Below are 20,151 nucleotides of genomic sequence, written 5' to 3' on the forward strand. Positions count from 1 at the left end.
CGCCGACATTTCCGCCACCACCAAACAGACCCCACCACCAGGAATATATTTCCCTACCCAGCCCTTTCCGCCTTCCGCAAAGACCGTTCCCTCCGTGACTACCTGGTCAGGTCCACGCACCCCCACAACCCACCCTCCCATCCTGGCACCTTCCCCTGCCACCGCAGGAACTGTAAAACCTGCTCCCACACCTCGTCCCTCACCTCCATCCAAAAGGAGCCTTCCACAGACATCAAATCCACCAATCCTGCACATCCACCAATATCAGTTATTGTATCCATTGCTCCCGATGCGGTCTCCTCTACATTGGGGAGACTGGACGCCTCCTAGCAGAGCGCTTTAGGGAACATCTCCGGGACACCCGCACCAATCAACCACACCGCCCCGTGGCCCAACATTTCAACTCCCCCTCCCACTCTGCCGAGGACTTGGAGGTCCTGGGCCTCCTTCACCACTGCTCCCTCACCACCAGCCGCCTGGAGAAAGAACGCCTCACCTTCCGCCTCGGAACACTTCAACCCCAGGGCATCAATGTGGACTTCAACAGTTTCCTCATTTCCCCTTCCCTCACCTCACTGTAGTTCCAAACTTCCAGCTCAGCACTGTCCCCATGACTTGTCCTACTTGCCTATTTTCTTTTCCACCTATCCACTCCACCCTCCTCCTTGACCTATCCTTCAGGCTCTCTGCCTTTATTCCTGATGAAGGGCTTTTGCCCGAAACATCGATTTTACTGCTCCTCGGATGCTGCCTGAACTGCTGTGCTCTTCCAGCACCACTAATCCAGAGCTGCGGTATGAATCCTGCTTTGAGCCTGTGCAGCATGAACAGACTGACTGAGAGAAATGGGGTCAGGTTAATGGGCAGACTGACCCATGACAAAAGCATCTTGCAGATGGAAATCCAGACCAAATTGTTCATCTACTGTACTGCTGTGCGTGTTGAGAATACAGTCTGAAGGGAATTAATAATGCTAGCTTGAGACTATCAGAAAAGTTGATATGATTGATGATTCAAAGAAGTAGCAGTAAGAAATTAACCTGGAGGATGCCTGAGGTTAATGAGTCTGAGAATGTGTTGTCAATGACTCTACAATTTGACTGATCTAAGAGAACAAAAATAGACAGGTACAAACTCTGATTCTTGACTTGTATTTAAGCTTAACACACTTGAAGTTTACAAAACCAGGTTAGCTGTTTGAAAACCAATATTGTTTAATGTCCTGTAAGAAACGAGCAAGTTTTCGTTGAAACGAAAACAGAAGTTGCTGGAAAACTCAGCAGATCTGGCAGTATCTATGAAGAGAAATCAAAATTAATATGTCAGGTCAGATGACCAGCTAAGCTTTTCCAGCAACTTCTGTTTTCATTTCTGATTTACAGCATCTGTAATTCTTTCGGTTTTTGTTAAGCTTTCATCCAATCCTGGTTATTTCTTAAATCATGGTAATTAGTATTTCCTTTAAGCTGGTACAAGGATATAGTTTGGAACAGAGTTAAATGAATGAGGAAGACTATCTCTTTGTAAATTGGAAACAAGCATAGAACATAGAACAGTACAGCACCGTAGAAGCCCATGATGTTGTGCCAAGCATTTATCTTAATGTAAGATCAAACTAACCTAAACATACCTCAATTTATTGCCGTCCATGTGCTTGCCCAGAAATCACTTAACATCCCTAATGTCTCTGACTCCACTACAACCACTGGCATAACATTCCACGCATCCACCTCTCTCTGCACAAAGAACCTGCCTCTGACATCTCCTCGAGACCTTCCTCCAAACACCTTAAAATTATGGAGCCTTGTGAGAGCCTTTCTGCCCTGGGGAAAAGCCTCTGGCTATCTACTGTATCTATGCCTCTCATTACCTTGTATTCCTCTAGTAAGTATATTTGAAATGAGTCTTTAAATTGCCTATTTTTCTTTCCAGTCCTTCCACAATTGAAGGAAAAACTAAAACAGTCACCTGAACTTTGGACAGCCCTAAATCTTTCTTTAACTTCGCTTTTCATTTTATTGCAAATAACAAATGCTGAGGAATGTGCTTACAGAACCAAATTAACGTAACAAGTTGAGATGATTAAATAAGCTGCATGACTTTATACGGTGTATAGTCTGTCAAGAAAATAAAAGAAAATGAATTAAAAATGTACGATTCTGGATGCCCATGTTACTTTTTGTCAATATAACCCCAACGGAGTATTTGATTCAGGCCAATATGTTTATATATTTCCCTACTATGCACCTTTAGAAAGTGACTTTGACTTTGTCCCTAGGTAAGAGGACAGAGCCCGGAACTTTTCTGACTCCACAAGCTGAACCAGTTCAGATCTCTGTTCTGGCGTGGCAAGGTTCCTTGGAAGATTGGCTGGACAATGTCAGAATGAAAATGGACTGCCAGCTGTGGCATTGGTTGGCCACATGCCTCCCTTCATCAGTCCTACATTTTATTAAAAAAAAGTTCACACGCTCCCAATCTATACTAACCCCTGCCACTCATGCCCTTGATGCCCCCTTCTACCATCATGCTTTTCAATATTTCCTGTGGCAACTTAGTGGCAGCATGGTGGCTCAGTGGTTAGCACTTCTGCTTCATAAAGGCACGGACCTGGGTTCAATTCCAGCCTCACGTTCCTCTCTGTGTGGAGTTTGCACATTCTCCCTGTGTATGTGTGGGTTTCCTCCAGGTGCTTCAGTTTCCTCCCACAGTCCAAAGGTTAGATTAGGTTAGATTAGATTCCCTACAGTGTGGAAACAGGCCCTTATGGATAGAAGTTGGGGGTTTGGATCTGCTTGGGATGTTCTTCAGAGTGTCAGGCCAATAGGCTTAATGGCCTTTGCACTGTAGGCATTCTATAATTCCTAAAAGTACAGATTTTATTCCTTCCAACCCAGAATTCATAGTTAAAGGTCACCTGGTTTTGTCCAGAGTCTCCGAAGTGGTCAATTTACCTGTAGTAGTTGATTTCTTGCATTTCAATAATAGAGTAAACTATCTTCTTTATATTTGCGTTGTTTAGGTTGTTTATTGGATACCTTCAGTTGTTTTAAAATTTATTCATCAGTGAGTCACCTAATGATGTAAGTTTTTCCAATAAGTGCCGGGTGCTGGAATGCTGTAGCTATTTGTTAATGTCTGGAAGAGGTGTGGTTGGACTTATTTGGTTGTTGACTTTTAAAACATCATATTTTTATATTTCCAGGCAGACTTTATCTGTTATCAGGGTGTGACACTATAGAATAGCTTTAAGGGAGGTGTACTTGAACTGCAGATAATGTCACAGACTTCATATAGTATAATAATGCAATTAGACTTACTGTTATCTGGTTTCTGTTGTGTAGCTATCAGTAACCATGATAAAGCAAACTGCTGTTAGGAAATACATTTAAATACTTATGCTGACCACAGTGGAATACAACTTTGAAATTTCACTTATCAGCACAGATCTTTGAGTACATTTTCATACTGTGGTCATGATAGTTACAGGTTATAATGACAAAGATACTTTTGATTGTGATTCAGAACTTCAACAATTAAAAATTAAATATTCATGAACCTTTTAAAGCGTGTGTCATAGATAAGAGAAATTGTTTACAGAACAGTTAATAATTTAGATTTAAAGATGAAAATTTCTTTGTAATTTGACAAAAGCAGCTCTCCATATTTAAAATATGGCATAATTTAATGAATAGTAGTTTGGCATGTAAAGCTTATTCAAAGTCACATTTCAAAAAGATGTCCACATAACTGGATAATTTATCAATGGGCTTCTAAGCAATTTTTTTTTTAGTTTTTCATTCTTTTAGGTAGGCAAATTGAAAAATTGCAGTATGATTTGCTGCCTTCATTCCTAGATATTCATTTTGGATTGTCAACAAGTCAGGATGATTTATGAGATAACTTTTGATTCTGGGATTCCTGGTTTTTAAGAATGTTCACATTCTGACCTAGCCAACTCTATTGTGAAGAAAAAAGTGAGCTACTCCTGTGCAGTTCTCATGGACCAAGGCTGATGGCTCATGTACTTCAGGTTTTATATAGTATGATTTGGCATGAGGGAACATTTTGAAAGGATGAAAAGGTCCTTCTCATGCTACCTATGTTTAGTTTTGCCCTCCACCTGTTGCATATGCAAGAGAACCTGTGCCACCGTTTAGCACTACCAATTGTGGTGGAACTATGAATTCTGACATCAGCAATGATGATACTGTATGGACTTGTGGACAGAACAGCTGAGAATCTCGAAGGGGCAAGAAGGGTGGCATGGAAGCTCTGTGGTTAACACTACTGCCTCACAGCACTAGGGACCCAAGCTCAATTCCACCCTTAGGTATCTATCTGTATGCAGCTTGCACATTCTCTCTATGTCTGTATGGATTTCCTCTCACAGTCCAAAGACGTGCAGGTTAGGTGGATTGGCTATGCTAAATTGCCTATAGTGTCCAGGGAAGTGCAGGCTAGGTGGTTGAACCATGGGAAATGCAGGGTTACAGGAACGCGGTAGAGGGGTGGATCTAATTAGGATGCTCTTCGAAGGGTCAGTGTGGACTCGATGGGTCGAATGGTCCCACACTGTAGGGATTCTATGATATCTAACTAACATTTGGTGGTCCTCTATAACAATGTCTATCATATCAATGTAACCTGTAGCTAGTTGATAACATGCAATAAACTATGGCTGAGAATTCTGAAAATGTCACAATTTTTAAAATTCATTCACAGGATGAGAGTGTCAAGGTGCTAGCCAGACCAGCATTTATTACTCATCCCTATTTGCCCAGAGTGGGGTGTTAAGCGGCAACTACATTATTGTGGGTCTGGAGACCAGGAAAGGACGGCAGTTTCCTTTCCTAAAGGACATTAGTGAATCAGATGGGTTCCTTTGACAATCAACAATGGATTAATGGTCATCATTTAGACTTAATTTCAGATTTTTATTGAATTCAGATCCCACCATATGCTGTGGTGGATTCAAACTCGGGTCCCCAGAACATTACATGACTCTCTGGATTAACGGTCCAGTGATAATACCTGTAGGTGATACAAAGAACCAGTGTAGAGAAAGAGGAACCTGATGTCATTTGCAAGTGACCAAAGGCAGTATCAATTCTCTGCTGGTGAACATGGTGCTGCCGTGAATATGTATAATTGGAGGACGGGGAATCCAGGACTCAGTGTCCTGAATCGTATCACATGGGGATTGTGAGCCTTTTGAAAAATGGCTGCAGCAGTGAAGCTTGAGAAGCAGCACAGCTCCACAGGCCATCCAAAGTGGAGACTGCTTCCCAGCTCTGGAAAGACCCTATTTTCCCAAGCATCGCAGCAGCTGGCGAGAGTTGAGTAGCAAAAAAGCAGGAGCCAAAGCAGACACCAGTGGGTAGCAGAAGGTCTACTTCATCAACCTGGACTTCCTAGGCTGCCTCATCACAAACGTCAGCGATGCATGAACAGTAGTGTCATCACAAGACCTCAGTGGCTAGCAAATGTCATGTGCCATGTCTGAATATGTGTTGGAGTATTTATTTGGCTTCATTGATAATCATGCCTATAAATTGTCTTGTTAATTAGAAGAGACTCATCTAAGTGGACCAGGAAGTAGCATTCCTCCACCACACTAGACTCAGCAGGTTCTGTAGTTTCTGATACTCAGAGGTTGGTGGCAGCAAATTTCTTCTCAAACAGCCACTCAATCGACATAGAGAGCTGGCATACTTATACAATACTCAAACCCCCACTTCCCTATGGCCCTTCATGCTCCCAATGCAGAATATGGCTCAACCATGCCCACTTACCCACATGAACCCTGTAGTAACAATTCAGTACATTCAAATAAACCTTTAGGAAAAAAGTATTTTTCTAATCGCCACTATAATGAAGAAAAAAGCTCTTCATTATAATGAAAAAAATTATTACAGATGCTAGATATTTGAAATAAAAGTCGCAAGTGAGGTAGCATCTGTGGACTGAGGAAAAATATTAACACATTGAGACCAATATTTGGATGTAGCCAGAGGTGCTGAATTTCACCAGCGTTTTCTGCTTTTCTTTCTTTTTGCTCAGCTGAGTAAAGGTATAATTTAAAGTTTACAACTAATTTGCAAAACAAAAGAATAATGAAATTGAGAGAAACCTAAAGATTTCAGAGCTGCATTTCCACACTTATTCGAAGGGGTTGTGGGATGCTGAAAACCATTACATCATCTTACACTGAAAAACAAAATCTATCTGCTTGTTTACACCAGGAGAATTCCTCACTCATTTGACCCTGTGAAAAACTTGCATCCTGCATTCCGGGTCTTCAGTTCACAACCGAGACTGACTACAAATCTTTGGTTACCCTTTTCAATACGAAAGAACTGATGAGGTGGGAGGTTGGATGGGGAGACATACATAAGGAGATATTATATAATTTCTGGAGTTGAAGCTTGGTTGCATAATTGGAAGTAATGTAAGATGACAGAACTACTAGGAGATAATGCTGTTAAGCTAAGTCTTGCCCTGTGCATAATTTTTATTGGCTAAATAAAAGGTAATGCTTACTGACATCACTAAAGACTCCAGCTGTAGTAATGAACCTCTCCCCTGAACACAAACATAGGATAATAATCAAGAATCCTCCACAAGGACAAGGGTTTGGAAATGCACCTCCAAGCCTCACCTTATCCTGACTTGACACTGAATTGCCGTAACCTCACTGATACTGGATCAGAATCCCAGAGCGCCTTTTTCTATTAATATTACATTCTGAGGACTACAGATCAACAAGGCAGCTCAGCAGTGCTCCCTTCAGGACAATTAGGGATGAGGACTAAAGCTGGCCTTGCCTTTAATGCTTGCAATGATCAAATTCATAGAAATGTTGAAACAATATTGTTTGCAAGTGATATTAGGAAGAACCTATACACAACAGTTGGTGGAAATCTATAACTCAATCTCCTAAAACCTTGGATATCACATCAATTATAATTTTCCAGGCTAAATTTTTACATTATAAGTGCATCAGAAAAGCAAATGAAGCAACTGAAGTTGAGATGGTGATCACTCATGATCTGATTGAATGGCTCAAACATACCATTTTTTAATGTTCTCGTCTTCCTAACTGCTTACCAGAACTCATTTATTAATGGCATCATTCACAGACACTGTGCTATAAAAGAAACCCACAGATTTATTGTTATGAATAATACAAAGAACAATGGATGTAACAGCACAAAAGGATGACTTCATAAGCAAGCTGATGTTCATCGGTTGGTAATAATTACTAATTTGACCAACTGTTATGGGTTACTCACAGATTGAAGGTAAATAGGGAAATATTTACAGGCCACAAACTAACAGACCAGTTGGAAGCTTTTAAAAATCAAATTAAGAACTAAGTAATTAGAATGGAGATGCAAGGGCTGGGCTTTGTAATTGCATGATGTTAAAACAGATAGAATCGATTGTGGTTTTTTGTAACCACATCTGTAGCAAAGGCTGGTTGCTTGAGGAGCTCCAGCTCAAAGTTGATGAGCTAGAGTCCGAGCTTCAAACACTGCAACACATCAGGAAAGAGTTACCTGGACACTGTATTTCTGGAGCCAGGCACATCCTTCACATTATCCCCTCAGTGGTCAGGGATAATGGGGTGCGACTACAGTGGAGGCAGATAGAGGAATCCAGGAGGTAGTGTTGAATGAGCCTGAGTCCTTGAGCTTTTCTAATTGATTTGAGACTCTTACTCTCTATGGGGTGAGAGTTGGGGCTAAAGGGAGGATGAACAACTGACCATAGCACCATGGTAACAGGGAGCCATTCAAGAAGGTGGAGGAAAGAGAAATGTAGTTGTAATCTGGGATATTTTAATCTGGGGAATAGCTCTCCATGGCTCGGATCAAGAGTCCTGAAGGCTTTGTTGACTACTTGATGCTTGGCTTCAGGATATCTCATATGGACCACAAGGGAACTTGGAGTAGGAGGGGAAAGATCCAATTGTCGTGGTCCACATAGGTTCCAATGATATTGTTAGGCAGAGCAGTTTATGAGCAGCTAGGGAGTAATTAACAAGCAGAACCAGAAAGGTACTAACCTCCAGATTGCTACCTGAACCATGAGCAAATTGGCACAAGGTTAACGAGATTAAAGCGGTATTCACGTGGCTCAAAGTTGCTGTAGGAGAAATTTGTTTGGATTCATGGGACACTCGAACCAGTATAGTAGAAGGAGGGATCTGTTCTGATGGGATTGGCTTCACCTGAATCACGTTGGGACTAGAATCCTGGCGAAACATATAACTAGAACAGTGGAGAAGGAAGAATGGTTGCAGTTGCATGGATAAGTTAAAAGTTTCTAGAACACATAAATAGGGCAGAGAGTATGGAAAGGGTCAGAAATCTAACTTCAGGCACAGCAGATAAGGGGACAACTATGAGAAGGGGACCAGTCAATTCAGGACTGAGGGTGCTGTAGTTAAGTGCAACAGCATACAAAACAACTAAATTGAGCTTGTAGTACAGATTAAAATGATCAGGTATGATGTTGTGGGTATCATGGTGATATGATTGAAAGGGGATCAGGGCTGGGAACTAAATAATTTAAGAATAAATGTTCTTTTGAAAGGACAGGCAAATGGACAAAGGAAGTGATTTTTTTTAGTAAAAAAATGAAATTAAATTGATGGCAAGAAGTAACAAATTTGTACAGTGTAGAATCTGTGTGGGTAGAGTTGAGTAACTGTAAAGGGGAAAAGATCCCAATGGGAGTTGTGTACAGGCCTCCTAGTAGTAGTCAGGATGTAGGGAAGGAAATAAATTATGCGATAGAAAAGACATGGAAGAAAAGCACTATTGTAATAATCATAGAGGACTTCAATATGCAGGTGGACTGAGAAAATCAGGTTAGTAGAGGATCACACGAAAAGGAATTCATGCAGTGTTCATAAGATAGGTTTTTTTGGTAGTGCTGACTAGAGAACTGGATATGATCATGTGTAATGAGGCAGCCTTGATTAGGGAGTGTAAGGTGAAGGAACCCCTAGGGGGCAGTGACCATAATACGATAGAATTCATCCTCAGTTTAAGGGTACAAGCTGGAATCAGATGTACTGTTACCACAATTGAGTTAAGGTACCAAGACATGAGGAAAGAGCTGGCCAGAGTTAATTGGAAGGGGACCCTCAGAGAAAGAACAGTGGAATTACAATGGCACAAGTTACTGGGGATAATTCGGAAGGCACAACAGAAGTTCATCCCAAGGAAGATGAAACATACTAAGAGAAGGACAAAACAGGCATGGCTGATGAGGGAAGTCTGAGGCAGGATAAAAGTAAAAGAAAAAGCATAAAATGTGGTGAAGATCATTGGGAAGCCTTTTTAATGAAAAATAGTTGGGGGAAGGAAATGAAATAAGTGAGTAAACTAGTTAGTAATATAAAAGAAGATTTTAGAATATTTTTAAAAGGTAAGTGCGATAAGAGTTCACATTGGACTGCTGGAAAATGAGGTTGGAAATGTGGTAATGGGGAACATAAAGAAACGGCAGAGGAACTGATTAGATATTTTGTATATGTTTTCACAGTTTAAGATATCAGTAGCATATCAAAACTTCAAGAAAGTCGGGGGCAGAGATGAGTATAGTGGCCATTACTAAGAAGAAATGCTGGGCAAGCTGAAGGGTCTGAAGGTGGATAAATAACCTGGACCACATGGACTACATCCCAGAGTTCTGATGGAGATAGCTGTGGAGGTATTGGCGGTGATCTTTGAGGAATCACTTGATTCAGGAAGATTCTCATGGCGAATGTAACACTCCTGTTGAAGAAGGGAGGGGTGGGCAGAAGACAGGAAGCTATGGGCTGTTTAGCCTGATCTTGGTCCTTGCTAAGATTATGGAGTCCATGATTAAAGATCAGATTGCAAAGTACTTGGAAGTACATGGTGAAATAGGTCTGAGCCAGCACAACTTTTGTCAAGGGGTGGTCACATCTGACAAATCAGTTAAATTTGGGAAAAATGAGGTGATGCACTTTCGTAGGAAGAATAGAGACATAGATAATTTCCTCCCACAGTCCAAAAAAAATGTGCAGGTCAGGTGAATTGGCCATGCTAAATTGCCCATAGTGTTAGGTGAAGGGGTAAATGTAGGGGAATGGGTCAGGTTGGGTTGTGCTTTGGCAGGTCGGTGTGGACTTGTTGAGCTTAAGGGCCTGTTTCCACACTGTGGGTAATCTAAGTGAGGAAAGGCTTTGGATATCTGAAGCACAAAGTGTTATGAGAGTCCTTCAAGATTCTTTTAAGGTTAACAGTTGGCAGTTCGAAAGGTAGATGCAATGTTAGCATTCACTTCAAGAGGGCTATAATGCAAGAGCAGAGATGCATGGGTGGCACAGTGGTTAGCACTGCTGCCTCACAGCGCCAGAGACCCGGGTTCAATTCCTGCCTCAGGCGACTGACTGTGTGGAGTTTGCACATTCTCCCCGTGTCTGCATGGGTTTCCTCCGGGTGCTCCGGTTTCCTCCCACTGTCCAAAAGTGTGCAGGTTAGGTGAATTGGCCGAGCTAAATTGCCCATAGTGTTAGGTGAAGGGGTAAATGTAGGAGAATGGGGTCTGGGTGGGTTGCGCTTCGGCGGATCGGTGTGGACTTGTTGGGCCGAAGGGCCTGTTTCCACTGCTGTATCTAATCTAATCTAATGTGCTACTGAGTTGTGCAAGACTCTGGTCAGACTGCATTTGGAATATTATGAGCAGCTTAGGCCCCATATTTAAGGAAGGATGTGCTGGCCTTCGAGAGATCCAAAGGAAGTTAACAAGAATGATCCCAGTGATGAAGGTCTTGTCATATGTGGATTGGTTGAGGACTCTGGGTCTGTACTCAAATGAGTTTAGAAGGATGAGGGGCTTTCTGATTGAAACTTAACAAATCCTCGATAGAGTGGACTTGGAAAAGATGCTCCACTGTAATAGACAGTTAAACGTGAGGATACAGCCTCAGAGTGAAGGGACAGTTCTTTTGAACTAAGATGAATTTATTTTTCTGTGGAGGGTGGTTAATGTGTGGAACTCATTGCTGCAGAGAACTGTGGAGGCCAACTCATTGAGTGTACTTAAGATAGAGGTGGATAGGTTCTTGATTGTAAGGGCACCAAAGGTTATGGGGAGAAGGCAGGACAATGTGATTGAGAAACATATCAGCCATGGGTAGACACGTTGGGCTGAATGAACTAATTCTGCTCCTATATTTCATTGTCTACACGATTCAAGGTAGTCGATGCAATTTTGATAAGAATGAACAATAAATAAAACAATAAATCTGTAAAGAGCAATTGCTAAATTATTGTATGTTATTCTGTTTCTTTTGGTATAGAAACAGAAATAAAAATATAATTTCATAAGCACACTGCTAATGGTATAATTGGGATAATATCCTAATTAAATAAAATATAATCAGGTTTAAAAAGGTGCGGTAGAGTCATTGTGTACATTATTTTTCGCCAACAGTGAACAAAGTGCAAGTGAACACCTGTAAACCAAACTGGGCAGGGTCATTATACTTCATAACATTTCTCTTTTACACGTTTAATCTTATTGAGTGGTTACCATGAAACAATTATTAATTATTGTAGACCACAGATGTATTCATTGCACAACAAATGTATATGTATGCATTCATTGTAGCAAAGAAACCATTGTAGAAATAAGCGCAAAGTAATGAATCATTATTTAAATTCGATAAAGCAGTGTTTATCGACCAAACAGTGTCAAATGTGTACAAGGCACTTCAGTTTGCAGCTTTTATGAAGCGATGAGTAATTGCTTTTAAATTGATGTATGATTATGTTTAATAGAGTTTCTTGAATACATGTTCTGATTAGCTGGTATTAATGTACAAAGCCTTTCCAGGATCTGATATTAATCAAATACGACTCCTCAGAGTTCATATTATTTTGACTATTAAGCACTTTAACTTGGAGATTACTGGGTAAATAAAAAATATATTGATTGTAACGATTGGAAAGAGCATTGCAGCAGCTTAACTAAGGATTAACAATGTTCTAAAATGGTTGTAAAGAGTACATTTAACACATTGATAATTATTTTATGTAATTGCCACACTTCTAATGTCTCACTTGCAGGAGGATGTCTATAAATCTCCATTTTACCTCAGATGCATCCTTTGAAAGGAATTAGAGTCAAAGACGTGTACAGCATGGAAACAGACCCTTCCTAACCAGATATCCTAACCTAATTTAGTCCCACTTGCCAGCACTTGGCCCATATCCCTCTAAAGGAGAAAGTGAGGGCTGCAGATGCTGGAGATCAGAGCTGAAAATGTGTTGCTGGAAAAGTGCAGCAGGTCAGGCAGCATCCAAGAAACAGGAGAATCGACGTTTCGGGCATAAGCTTGAAGAAGGGCTTATGCCCGAAACTTCGATTCTCCTGTTCCTTGGATGCTGCCTGACCTGCTGCGCTTTTCCAGCAACACATTTTCAGCCCATATCCCTCTAAACCCTTCCTATTCATATACCTTCCTATTCAGATGCCTTTTAAATGCTGTAATTGTACCAGCCATCACCATTTCCTCTGGCAGCTCATCCCATACATGCAACACCCTTGGATCCCTTTTATATCTTTCCCCTCTCACCGTAAACATATGGCCTCTAATTCTGGACTCCCCCACACCAGGAAAAAGACAGTGTCTATTTATTCTATCCATCCCCCTCATGATTTTATAAACGTCTATAAGGTCAACCCTCAGCCTCTGTTGCTCCAGGGAATGCAGCCCCAGCCTATTCAGCCTTTCCCTATAGCTCAAATCCTCCAACCTTGGCAACATCCTTGTAAATCTTTTCTGAACCCTTGCAAGTTTCACAACATCTTTCCGATAGGAAGGAGACCAGAATTGCATGCAATAGTCCAAAAATGGCTTAACCAATGTCCTGTATAGCCGCAACATGCTCTGACCAATAAAGGAAAGCATACCAAATGCCACCTTCTCTATTCTATCTACCTGTGACTCTACTTTCAAGGAACTATGAACCTGCACAACAAGTCTCTTTGTTCAGCAACACTCCCCAGGACCTTACCATTAAGCGTGTAAGTCCTGCTCTGATTTGCTTTTCCAAAGTGCAGCACCTCGCATTTATCTAAATTAAACTCCATCCTCCACTCCTCAGCCCATTGGCCCATCTGATCACGACCCCATTGTACTCTGAGGTAACCTTCTTCGCTGTCCACTACACCCCCAATTTGGTGTCATCTGCAAACCTAGTAACTCTACCTCCTATCTTCACATCCAAATCATTTATATAAATGATTGGGCGGCACAGTGGTTAGCTCTGCTACCTCACAGCGCCAGACACCCGGATTTAATTCCCGCCTCAGGCAACTGTCTGTGTGGAGTTTGCATATTCTCCCTGTGTCAGCGTGGATTTCCTCCGGGTGCTCCAGTTTCCTCCCACAGTCCAAAAATGTGCAGGTTAGGTGAATTGGACTTGCCAAATTGCCCGTAGTGTTAGGTGAAGAGGTAAATGTAAGGGAATGGGTCTGCATGGGTTGCTCTTCGGAGGGTCGGTGTGGACTTGTTGGGCCGAAAGGCCTGTTTCCACATTGTAAGTAATCTAAAATATATAAAATAAATGATGAAAAGTAATGGACCCAGCACCGATCCTTGTGGCACACCACTGGTCAGAGGCCTTCAGTCTGAAAAGCAACCGTCCACCACAACCTTCTGTCTTCTACCTTCGAGCCAGTTCTGTATCCAAATGGCTAGTTCTCCTTTTATTCCAAGAGATCTAACCTTGCTAACCAGTCTCCCATGAAGAACCTTGTCGAATGCCTTACTGAAGTCCACTGCTTTGCCCTCATCAAACTCAGTCAAGCTCATGAGATATGATTTCCCACGCACAAAGCCATATTGACTATCCCTAATCAGATAGTGCCTTTCCAAATACATGTAAATCCTGTCCCTCAGGATTCCCCCAGCAATGCCAGGCTCACCGGTCTATAATTCCCTGGTTTGTCCTTACCACCCTGCTTAAATAGTGGTACCACTATCGTCAACCTCCAGTCTTCCAGCACTTCACCTGTGACTATCAATGATACAAATATCTCAGCAAAGGGCCCAACAGTTACTTCCCTAGCTTCCCACACAGTTCTAGGGTATACCTGATTAGGTCCTGGGGATTTCAAGACATCCAGTACTTCCTCCTCTGTAATATGGGCATTTTTCAGGATGTCACCATCTATTTCCCCACATTCTATATCTTCCATGTCCTTCTCCACAGTAAACAGTGATGCAAAATACTCGTTTAGTATCCTCTCCATCTCCTGCGGCTCCACATGTAGGCTGTCTTGATGATCTTTGAGGGGCCCTGTTCTCACCCTAGTTACCCTTTTGTCCTTAATATATTTATAAAATCCCATTGGACTCTCCTTAACTCTATTTGCCAAAGAAGCAAATCTCATGTCCCCTTTTTTCCCTCCTGATTTTCCTGCTAAGTATATTCCTACTGCCTTTATGCTGTTCTAAGAATTCACTCGAGATTGCGGCTTCTGCCTCAGCTGCTGTTTCAGATGATGAGTTCTAGACCCTTCTGTAAGTGAAGAAAATGTTTCTCCAACTCCATTCTAATATTTTACCAAACACTTTAAATCTATATCCTCTAGTCACCGACCTCCGCTAATCTACTCCATCCAAATCTCTTTCAATTTTATGTATCTCAGCCAAATCTCCTCTCAATTTCCCCCATTGAAAGGGAACAGCTCCAGCCAATCCAAACAAGGCAGATCACCATTCCTTCTCAAGAGAAATATGGACAGGCAATAAATGCTGGCCCGAGCTGAAAATGTGTTGCTGGAAAAGCACAGCAGGTCAGGCAGCATCCAAGGAACAGGAGAATTGACGTTTCGGGCATAAGCCCTTCTTCAGGAATGAGGACAAGTCATTCCTGAAGAAGGGCTTATGCCCGAAACGTCGATTCTCCTGTTCCTTAGATGCTGCCTGACCTGCTGCGCTTTTCCAGCAACACATTTTCAGCTCTGATCTCCAGCATCTGCAGCCCTCACTTTCTCTCAATAAATGCTGGCCCACCCAGTGACAGACTGATACCATGATTGCATTTTTAAAAATGCAGATTTCTAAATAATCATTATGTTGTCAAAAGCCTCACTGATTGACCCCTATCAAGAAAATTTTTGTAAGTGATTTAATCAGATTCAGTATATCAGCAGCAATTGGATGGGTGCCCTCTTGTGGTTCAGTAGTAGTGTCCCTATCCCTGAGACAGGACACCTGGTTTCAGGCTCCACCTGCTTCAGAGGTGTAATAAAATCTCTGAACAGGTTGATGCGAAAAATAAGTTAAATTAAAGGAAATCAGCAACTGAACATGCTCAGCTGGGTTTATTGCTCCTAAATCGTCCTGCTTATTCAAGATGTTGAGTGGTCATTTGTAAACCTCTGGATAGTGATCTCCTACAGGAGCTTTCTTTGACTCTCAAAGGAGATGAGGCATATGATTGACTTATTAAAAGAATAATGCAACTGTTCAAGTTAGTAGAATATTTCAACTTTTTGTTTTATGACTTGTCAGGTCGGATCTTAAACCGTTTTTCAAAAGACATTGGCCACTTGGATGATTTGCTGCCCTATACTTGCATGGACTTTTTACAGGTAATTCTGTCTTCCAAATTCTTGAATTGTATATTGTGTGATCATTTTATGGGTCACTGAGTAATCTTTGCTGCTAAAGTACTGTGATCACAAAACAATTACTTTCTGAGCAAGAACTCTTCCAACAGAGTTAAAGTGTGGTTTATTGTCTGCCCATCATGGAGTGTGTTGCTGTAATTCTATGACCCACCAAAGCAATGGTGAAAATCTAATGCCAAGAATAATTACTGTGTATAAGAGTGGTCTCAGGACTCCTGCTGTCATGTCATGTCGTCTGTATTTGCATGCTTTACAGCTAGTTGTTCATTTGCCTCCAGTAATTTGGGGCACATTTAGGTAATGTTGAAAAATGTGGCCACAAGTATCAAAACAATTAGTTGTCATGCAGGACAGAGAAGACAAGCAAATTGCGAGTGTGTGACCACAAAAGAACACATCATTACTGACAATAAAGAAAGTGGTGTAGGTTTTGTAGAAGGTGACAGGGATAGCGTTTGATAATTAAGTGAACAGTCTAATGTTTATTTGAGGTTTATTTGAGAATGAGACAAACTCAATTTTCCAATATTTGATAATGCAGCAAATTTCTTAGCCAGGGCGTGAATGGTTTCTATACGATAGGCTCTAATTTCAACAGCTCTTGTTAACCAATTTGATGCTGACGAAGTCATATCCAAACCTCCAGATATGTTGTTGGTAATTTTAAAACGTAACAATATCAGTCAACTGCAAATTTGGTGAAATAGATTCATGCCACAGGTGAAATGTTATTTATTTTGTATCTGTTAATCAATTGCAGGACAGCTCTTAAGCCTCATAATTCATAATAACTGGCTAGTTGTCCCAAGAGGCTTTCACACAACCATAATAGAAACATTGGAACACAAGAGGTGCTGTGCTACTCCCTTTGTATTGGTGGTAATGTGGTTGTAAGTAAAAATGAATGAAGATGATGAACCAAACAGATAGCAGAACTTTTATTTAGATGTACACAGTACACTGGCTGAGTCTTCTGTTTTTATTTTTACTTCTTTTCTGAGGAGATTCTAATATGCTGTTCTTTTTTAATAAACTGAGGAGTTGTTGTGGTTCTGTTCGTTGAGCTGGGAATTTGTGTTGCAGATGTTTCGTCCCCTGTCTAGGTGACATCCTCAGTGCTTGGGAGCCTCCTGTGAAGCAATTCTGTGATGTTTCCTCCATCACTATAAATGCCGGAGGAAACATCACAGAAGCGCTTCACAGGAGGCTCCCTGATGGAGGAATCATCACAGAAGCGCTTCACAGGAGGCTCCCAAGCACTGAGGATGTCACCTAGACAGCTCGGCGAACAGAACCACAACAACGAGCACCCGAGCTACAAATCTTCTCTCAAACTTTGAAAACTGAGGAGTTTCTAATCCCTGGGTTATATATTTCTTTTCCTCTTTTTTTTCATAAAGCCCCACACTACCTTCAAACAGCGGTAGTGTTTATTTTCCCCAGCACCCATGCTGTATGTGTGTAGGTGTAGAACACAGTGACAAAACAATGAGTGCATAAAACTTTATTGATACTGCACCACCAGGAAGAAAAGAAACACCTGAGTGGCAGTGAGAATCCATGCCATTCTCAGCAGAGGGCAATGCCTCAGTGATTGAAAATGTAAAGGAGAGAGCAAGGATCAAATCCAAATAGAATCAGAGGAGGAGTGGTAGCACAGTGCCTCACAGCGCCAGAGACCTGGGTTCAATTCCCGCCTCAGGCGACTGACTGTGTGGAGTTTGCACGTTCTCCCCGTGTCTGCGTGGGTTTCCTCCGGGTGCTCCGGTTTCCTCCCACAGTCCAAAGATGTGCAGGTCAGGTGAATCGGCCATGCTAAATTGCCCGTAGTGTTAAGTAAGGGGTAAATGTAGGGGTGTAATGTAATGTAATCTAATCTAATCTAATCTAATCTAATGTATCAACTGAAAACCTAGCCAAAACACCCTCTGTTCCCTAATCTAGATCATTAATGTATAAAGTGAAATTTGTGATCCCAGTACTTGCAGAACACCACTTGTCACTGGCTGCCATCCTGAGGAAGTCCCTTTATCCTCACTCTCTGCTTTCTGTCAGACAGTCATTCTTCTATTCATGTTAGCACCTTGCCTCGAACACCATTGGCCCTTATCTTATTCAGCAGCCTCCTGTACGGTACCTTGTCAAAGGCCTTCTTGAAGTCCAAGTACATAACATCCATTGCCTCTCTTTGTTTAACCTGCTCGTTACTTTTTTTTAGATTACTTACAGTGTGGAAACAGGCCCTTCGGCCCAACAAGTCCATACCGACCCACCGAAGCGCAACCCACTCAGACCCATTCCCCTACATTTCACCCACCGCTGCGGACAATTTAGCATAGCCATTTCACCTAACCTGCACATCTTTGGACTGTAGGAGGAAACCGGAGCACCCGGAGGAAACCCATGCAGACACGGGGAGAATGTGCAAACTCCACACAGTCGGTCGCCTGAGGCGGGAATTGAACCCTGGTCTCTGGCGCTGTGAGGCAACAGTGCTAACCACAGTGCCATCGTGCCGCCCATAACCACTGTGCCACCGTCACATTTGTCAGGCATGACCTCCCCTTGATGAAACCATGCTGACTTTGCCCTATTTTATCATACATTTCCAGGTATTCAGAAATCTCATCCTTTACAATGAACTCCCAAATCTTACCCACAACCAAGGTTAAGCTAATCAGCCTGTAATTTTCAGTCTAATGCCTTAGTCCCTTTTTAAATATTGGTGTCACGTTAGCAATTTTCCAGTCCTCTAGTGATTCCTGAAAGATCCCCACTAATGCCTCCACTATCTCGTCAGCTATCTCCTCAGGAACTCTAGGATATAGTCGATCTGGTCCAGACAATTCATCCACTCGCAGAACTTTCCATTTGTCTCGCACCTTCTCCTTGGTGAAGGTCACCATACTCAGCTCTGCTCGCTGACTGTCTTGAATTTTTGGGACATTACTTATATCTTCCACTGTGAAGACTGATGTGAAGTAATTATTCAGTTCCTCAGTCCTTTCCTTGTTCCTCACTACTATCTCTCCAGCATCATTTGTCCAATGTCCCCTTTTGCCCTTTATATATCTAAGAAACTCTTACAGTCTTCCTTTATATTACTGGCTACTTACCTTCATATTTAATCCTCCTTATTTCTTTTTTGTTGCCCGCTATTGGTCTTTGTAAGCTTCCCAATCCTCTAGTTTCCCACTGCCCATTACCACATTATATGCTTTTTCTTTTGTTTTTATGTTTTCCCTGACTTCTCTAGTCAGCCATGGTTGCCTCATCCTCCCTGTGCCATGCTGATTTTTCTTAGGGATGATGTCTCCTGAACTACTCCCAGAAACTCCTGCCATTGCAGTTCCTTTGTCTTTCCTGCTAGACTTCTCTTCCAGTCAGTTCTACCCAGATCCTCCCTCATGCCTCTGTAGTTGTCTTTATTCAGCTGTAATACCTCTGATTCTATGTTGTCCCTCTCAAATTGCCGAGTAAATTCTGTCATATTCTGATCACTGCCTCCTAAAGGTTACTTCCCCTTAAGCTCCCTTCTCAAGTCTACGTCATTACACAACGCTAAATCCAGTATTGCTTGTTCCCCAGTCATATATATAATTGATTTGGGTGTGGGGAGCAAATGTAATATGATTGGGTTTCCGGATGACATAAAATTAGGGGGGCAACTCTGCTGTGAAAAAGATATCATGTGGCTCCAAGAGGATTTGGATAGACTTAGTGAGCAAGAACATAGTTACACAGTGGTTACCACTGCTGCCTAACAGCTCCAGGGACCCAGGTTTGATTCCAGCCTTGGAGAACTGTGTAGGGAGTTTGCATGTTATCCCCATGTGTGCATGTTGGGTGCTTTGGTTTCCTCTTTTAGTCCAAAAATGCACAGGTTAGCTGAATTTTCTAGCAGGATGCTCTTCAGAGGGTTGGTGGAGACTCAATGGGCCAAATGGCCTCTTTCTGCACTGTACGGATTCCATAATTCTGTTCTGTACCAAGGCAGATGGAATCTAATGTGGAAAAATATTCACTTTGGTAGGAGGAGCAGATGTGCAGAGGTTCTTCTTAAATGGTAAGAGCTTGGAAAGTGTAGATGTGCAAAGAGACCTAGGTGTCCTCATCAACAAGTCACTGAAAGCTATCATGCAGATGTAGCAGGCAAGTAGAAAGGGTAATGGTACATTAGAGTTCATCACAAGAAGATTTGATGACAGGAATAGTAAAGTCTGTCTTCAATTGTATAGAGTTTAATTAGATAGCACCTGGGATATTCTATATAGTTTTGTTTCCTTAACATAGGAAGGATGTTATTGTGTTTTGATCCTAGCTGATGTTCCTATTGGACAGGTTAGATCCCAGAATAGTCTGTCTTGATTAATCATGTTTTGATTTTGTTTAATTGAATGTGGCAGTGTTTCACTGAAACATAAACACACAAGTCTAAAAATTTGCTTGTGACAATGAGAC

General features: G+C 41.8%; 1 protein-coding gene across 1 annotated transcript in view; it reads left to right on the forward strand.

Annotated features, from left to right (window-relative positions):
- Positions 1 to 20,151, forward strand: part of abcc4 (ATP-binding cassette, sub-family C (CFTR/MRP), member 4) — a 438,076-nt gene that overhangs the window by 180,813 nt on the left and 237,112 nt on the right. The window contains exon 16 of the mRNA XM_043692688.1: positions 15,572 to 15,651. Coding sequence (XP_043548623.1) covers positions 15,572 to 15,651 — 80 coding nt within the window. The remainder of the gene's footprint in view (positions 1 to 15,571; positions 15,652 to 20,151) is intronic.

Source organism: Chiloscyllium plagiosum, chromosome 6 (genome assembly GCF_004010195.1).
Source record: "Chiloscyllium plagiosum isolate BGI_BamShark_2017 chromosome 6, ASM401019v2, whole genome shotgun sequence".
Lineage (NCBI taxonomy): Eukaryota > Metazoa > Chordata > Chondrichthyes > Orectolobiformes > Hemiscylliidae > Chiloscyllium > Chiloscyllium plagiosum.